Raw genomic sequence first — 6,000 nt, forward strand, 5'->3', positions numbered from 1 at the left:
AGTTAGCTCATCAGCCTCTCGGCAGGGGGACAGGGAAGCGGCTGAGTAGGGAGGTCGGAGGCTGGGCGCTCTAAGCCGTGTGTGCCACATTCCGAAGGCAGCAGCATCTTACGCGCTACTGTGGAGTGGAGGGGGGGTCCCTGTGGAGTTGTCCTGAAAGGTCATTTTCCACCTGACCTGTGCTGCCCCCCTCAGATAGGCCTCCACCCATCCTAGGTGGGTTGGTGACTCCACCGTCTCTCCCGTCTGTCCCTTCCACCTGCTTCGAGGGCCCTTCCGTTTGCCCCTTTGTCTGTTCTCTTTCTCTCTCTGCTTGTCTTCTTTTGACCCTACTTCTTACTTTCACCATTGACCACAGACCCCATCAGCAGTTCTGAAGGCTCAAAAGGGCATGGAGCCAGCTCTCCTGTCCCTTGCCCTTTCCATGCCCTTGTCCTGAGTGTAATGACAGGAAGACCCAGGGTTCCCCACTGTCACCCCAGCCAAGGGTGCTTTCCCTAATTGGCTTCCCAAAGGCCTTCCTTGAGTCTTCACAGTAGGAGCCCTGAGGCCCAGCCTCTGAGCTGCCATGGCCTCAGGAGCGTGGGCTGAGGGAGGAGCTGGGCGGTGCCAGCACAGGGATCTGCCCCACCTCTTGTTGCACGCCCAGCCCACCCCTGGGGGAAGTGAGCTTGGAGCGCATGAGAAGGGGAGCCAGGGGCCCTTCCCTTGGGTCACCGGTCCAGTGGCCTGTGCTGGCCTGCATGAGGGCCCTCTGTTGAGTCTGGAAGGAGGAAGGCAGGGAGGGAGGGAGCGTGTCTGCCTCTAATGAAGTTTGACATTTAGTGGTGAGCGCCGGGCGGGGTGTGGGAGACGGAGCTTGATTAGCGCGCTCTAATTGACAGTAATTAGGCAGCTCCCTGATTGTTTCTAATTCTGCTATTAATTGTGAGGAGCGGGGAGTGTGATTGAGGATAAATTTGGTGCGGAGCTGCTGGGGCTTCAGCTCCCCGTGAGTTCCCTGGGCTGCCTTCCACCCCTCCAGGCTGCAGAGGCAGCTTCCTCCCTTTGCCTCCATCCTGTTCTGCCTAAGTTTCCTACTCTCTCTCTCCACATTTGCCTCCTCCAAGGCTGGGGAGCTTTGGGACTGGGAAGCCCAGGCAGACCTCACCTAGAGAGAGGTGTCCGTCTGGCTCTCCTGAGTGTGGCCCAGCTACAGTTGGCAGGACTGGTCCTCTCCTCCTCCCAGTGCCCTGCGCCCCTCCCCTCCTCTGCCTCCCTTCTTCCCACACTTCTCCAACTCTCCCCTCACCAGCCAGTGGCCCAGCTGAGGTACTCAGTTCCAGCCCCAAGCTGGATCCTCCCCCATCTCCCCACTCCAACCGGAAGAAGCACCGGAGGAAAAAGAGCACCGGGACCCCCCGACCAGACGGCCCCAGCAGTGCTGCTGAAGGTTAGGGGGACCCAGAGGGAAACCGGGCACAGGAGGTGGGCAGTGGGACTTGGGGATAGTACCCTAAAAGTAACACTTATATTTTTTTTGTATTCAATGGATTAAGCACTTTCTAGTAGTTGCTAATCAAAGTAGTTCTACAACTTCTTTTGGTAATCTAGACCTGGTATCTTAGAAAAGTTCTTCTGCTAACTGAAACCCTTTCTGTTGAAATGTGGGCTTACTTCATTTATTCTTAAAGAAGGTAAACGACAGCAGACGGCTACATCAATAGCTCCTTTAAGATGTTCGGGCAGGACCTGTGTTTTCTGTCTCTTGTGTCATCCTGAGTTTAATAAGTGCTGGGTATTTACTGGGTGCTTAATACATGTGTACAGATTGACTGAGTCTCTCCTTAGTTTTCCTTAGGCTAAGGAATTCCAGGTCCTGAAGCCTTCTTCCATAGGACCTTTCTCTCCCTCTACTGATTATACTGCTGCTCCTCAGATTTTCCCCAAAGTATCTTCAAAACCTGCCTCTTCTTGGTGATTGGAGTTTCTTTGCTCCCAAATAAGTTTAACACTTCTATAGACTCATAATTTCTCACTTCTACTCTAATCGTCAGGGTAGAGGTATGGGTCAGGGGAGCAGAGACGCCTAGCCAACCTGCGACAGTGATGCTTAGTACTTACAGCATGGGGGCTCCCTTCTGGTCCGGCAGACCGAGCCCCACAAATGATCATGGAGATCTTGTAGTTCAAAGGCTGTGGTCAAAAGCAAGGTGAGGCGCAGTGGTGGTGCCTGGGGAAGGAGGCGCCGGTTCTATTTCTGTGGGAAGGCAGTTCTGCTAACAGTCCCTGAGAGCAAGGGCCCAGCAGAGGAGAAATTCCAGGGGAGTCGGCGTCACTGAGGTTGCCTGGGGCCAAGATGCAGTGAGGACTTACAAGCAGGGATGGCCTTGGCAGAACTGGGGTTCACCCTGGGGCCTTACCATAGGCACCTGTGCTGTCTTCCCAGCCCCCAGGACACAGTCACACTGCTTGTTAGGAATTGTTCACCCATGGGGCGGTGACCATTGGGAATGAGATTCATGCGGCTGTCTTCTGGGGCCTGGGGGAGCAGAGCTTGGAAGAGCTTCACCACATTGCTTGGGATCACAGTCCAGCCCTCAGTGCTTGTCACTACAGATGCCCTCAGGCCCCTATTTGCTCACATACTGCAGGTCCGAGAGAAAACCTCTCCTCCTCTCCCCCATCCACTTGCCCTTCCTGCCTGTCTATGCCATGGCAGTGGGGGAGGGGCCCAGCTCCCATGAGCCCCACGCTGACGCCGTCAGGAATATTGGGTTTAATGAGCTGCAAAATGAGGCGGCTGCAGCTGACATGTACGGATGGTGCCCACACCCGCCTTCCCCCACCCTCTCCCAGTGTTTGCCTCCTAGCACCCCGTCGCATCCTTCTCCAGATACTCAGCTCTTTCTCTGGGAAGCACCCCTCTGATTTGACACCCATTCCTGGCAGTGCCAGGGGTGCCAAGATCTTGCACCCCCCATCTGTTTTCACTTAAGCTCCACAGGTGGTTAGGAAGGCGGATTGGGAGCTCACACTAGTCTTGCAAGTTTACTCTGGCCTCCCCCTGCAAGTTGTCCTGGAGTGTGTGGCCTTGTGGCTGGGGAAGGATCTAGGGGAGGACACGTGCCAGTGGAGCAGGGTAGTGAGTGGCGTTGTGGCGATAGCATGCCCTGGGTGTGCACACAGGCCAGGAGCCCTGATGGCATGAACGCCCCCCAACAGAGGCAGAGGAGTCGTTTGAATTTGTGGTGGTGTCCCTCACCGGGCAGACGTGGCACTTCGAGGCCTCAACGGCGGAGGAGCGGGAGCTGTGGGTTCAGAGTGTGCAGGCCCAGATCCTTGCCAGCCTGCAAGGCTGCCGCAGTGCCAAGGACAAGGTGGGTACAGAGTGACTGGGCCCACACAGAGCACCTGGCTGGGGTGGGACTGAAAAGGGCCTCATGACTGACCAACCGCCCCTTGTCTCTCCTGCTGTGCGACAGACTCGACTGGGGAACCAGAACACAGCTCTGGCTGTGCAGGCGGTCCGCACCGTTCGTGGCAACAGCTTTTGTATCGACTGCGATGCACCTAGTGAGTGCAAGGCTGGTGGGGCTGGGAGCTGGGGACAGCCCAGGGAAAGCTTCGTAAGCATCAAGGAGCAGGGAAGAGGGCAGGGAAGACTTCCGTAGTTGTCCCAAGCTCTGGTGGCCTGCCTGCTGTCGCTATATCATTCTCCTCTCCTTGCCTAGATCCAGACTGGGCCAGCCTGAACCTGGGTGCCCTGATGTGCATTGAGTGCTCAGGCATCCACCGACACCTGGGGGCTCACCTGTCCCGGGTGCGCTCCCTCGACCTCGATGACTGGCCGCCTGAGCTGCTGGCTGTCATGACTGCCATGGGCAATGCCCTCGCCAACAGCGTCTGGGAGGGGGCCTTGGGTGGCTACTCCAAGCCAGGACCTGACGCCTGCAGGTGAGCGGATGGCACCCTGGAGCTGGCCAGGAATGGGGGAACCGCTGGGGGCTCCCAGCATGGGGAAGATTGGAGTGGCTGTGATGGTATTAGAAGGGTTAAAACTGTCCGTTGCTCTGCTTGGCAGTTGGCCCCTTGGGGGTGCCCCTCCTGCTCTGGTGCCTGTCACTCAGTCGCCTCACAACAACGGGCCCTTTCTGAGCGTTATCAGCAGGTCAGGGGCCAGCAGGAGGCGCATGCGCAGGGCCCCTATCATGGTGTGGTGCACAGCGCCCACTCCGGAGCTCTGAGATGGGGAGAATGGGTGGGAGATAGGGGAGTGCATGGCCCCCCAGTGCAGGCCCCCACCCGCTTTGTTCCAGCACTGCCAATCCAAGAGAGTTCAGACGGCCAGATAAGCTGCAACACGGGCCTGCCTGGAATCTTCCTGCCCTCTCAGCCCCCACATCCCCACTGTCCCCAGGGGGCCTCCCTTCTGTGTCCCTTCCTTTCAGCTTCTCCCACCCCCCTTTCCATTACCCACTGCCCCTCTGTGTGCCTGGTGTTTCCAAGGCTTCCCTCCTCCCTTTCTGCTCCGTCTCATCTTCTCTGTTTCTTCCTTCTTCCCCCTGGTGCTTGCTTCCTTTCCTGCCCACCTTCTTGGCCCCACCCGTTGCTTGGTGTCCTTCCTTGGCTCATGCCCTGATGGGCCTGTGGTTGCAGAGAGGAGAAGGAGCGCTGGATACGGGCCAAGTATGAACAGAAGCTCTTCCTGGCCCCACTGCCAAGCTCAGATGTGCCGCTGGGGCAGCAGCTGCTCCGGGCCGTGGTGGAAGATGACCTGCGGCTGTTGGTGATGCTCCTGGCACATGGCTCCAAGGAGGAGGTGAATGAGACCTATGGGGACGGGGATGGGCGGACAGCTCTACATCTCTCCAGTGCCATGGCCAATGTTGTCTTCACACAGCTGCTCATCTGGGTGAGTCACGTGTCTCTAGCCTGCCCTGACCACACTCTTCTTAGCCTTATTCTTTGAAAGCCACCTCTTCTTTCCTCCCCTACAACCAGTCTGTCTCCTCCCATGTCATGCCAACTGTGAACATGTGTTTTCTCCTACAGTACGGGGTGGACGTGAGGAGCCGGGACGCCCGGGGCCTGACTCCACTGGCCTATGCTCGCCGGGCCGGCAGCCAGGAGTGTGCAGACATCTTGATCCAGCATGGCTGCCCTGGGGAGGGCTGTGGCTTAGTGCCTACCCCCAACAGAGAGCCTGCCAATGGCACCAACCCCTCTGCTGAGCTTCACCGTAGTCCTAGCCTCCTATAAGGCCCAGGAAGAGGGCAGAGGGGCCAGAAGGACTCCATGGCCCGAAGACCATCCTCCTTGCAGGCACTGTGGGAACAGACACAGAGATGGACAAGCAGGGACATGCCGAGAGGACGAAGCAGAGGAAATTAGGGAGGAGAGTCAAAGGGATCAAGGAGAGTTGGGGATTTGAGCTGCAGCAGAGAGGGATGAGGGATTTAGCCCTCTGCCCTAAGGTGCCATTGAAAAGGGACAGGACCCTTCGGAGGTGCCTGTGAGGAGAGGGGAGCAGGACCTCTCCCTCCTCCAGATCCCTGCCTCCTAGTGCCAGCCCCTCACACGCCTTCATCCTGAAATAGGAGGACGGCCCAGTTTGGGGGTGCTGGATGAAAGAGACGAGGGGTGATCTGTGAGTCCCATGTAAACTTTGTACATTGGAATATTTATGTTTGTGTACATATTTGATGTGTGTGTGTATGATGAGCCAATAAACCAGATTGTGTGCGTGGTCTTGTTTCCCCCTTTTATGTTGCTGCCCTCCCAAGCGCGCCCCTCAGCTCTGCTCTCTCCTTGTCCTTTTCTTCTCATTGTTTACCATGTTCTGAGATTTTCTTCCCTCTGTTTGGCTGGGTCCTAGGTGGTCTGTGTGCATTGCTTTCTTTCGGCCTTCCCTTGGTAGGGTGTGGTTGAGTTTTCAGCAGCACAGCACAAGGCCCCTGATGAGAAGACACAAAGCTCTTCGCTTCCTACTGGGTGCTGCCTCCCCAACCTTCAGACAGC

The 6,000-nt window shown here is 57.1% G+C and overlaps 1 protein-coding gene across 5 annotated transcripts in view; it reads left to right on the forward strand.

Moving 5' to 3' along the window:
• Positions 1 to 5,729, forward strand: part of AGAP3 (ArfGAP with GTPase domain, ankyrin repeat and PH domain 3) — a 57,559-nt gene extending 51,830 nt beyond the window's left edge. For 3 of the 5 annotated variants that reach the window (XM_025379774.1, XM_025379768.1, XM_025379769.1), the window contains 6 exons: positions 1,295 to 1,432; positions 3,205 to 3,359; positions 3,465 to 3,555; positions 3,714 to 3,936; positions 4,639 to 4,894; positions 5,035 to 5,729. In XM_025379774.1, coding sequence (XP_025235559.1) covers positions 1,295 to 1,432; positions 3,205 to 3,359; positions 3,465 to 3,555; positions 3,714 to 3,936; positions 4,639 to 4,894; positions 5,035 to 5,241 — 1,070 coding nt within the window. In that variant the 3' untranslated portion in view covers positions 5,242 to 5,729. The remainder of the gene's footprint in view (positions 1 to 1,294; positions 1,433 to 3,204; positions 3,360 to 3,464; positions 3,556 to 3,713; positions 3,937 to 4,638; positions 4,895 to 5,034) is intronic. The other 2 variants (XM_025379772.1, XM_025379770.1) reach the window with 1 other exon arrangement.
• The last annotated feature ends 271 nt before the right edge of the window (positions 5,730 to 6,000 follow it).

This window comes from Theropithecus gelada, chromosome 3 (assembly GCF_003255815.1).
Source record: "Theropithecus gelada isolate Dixy chromosome 3, Tgel_1.0, whole genome shotgun sequence".
Taxonomy (NCBI): Eukaryota; Metazoa; Chordata; class Mammalia; order Primates; family Cercopithecidae; genus Theropithecus; species Theropithecus gelada.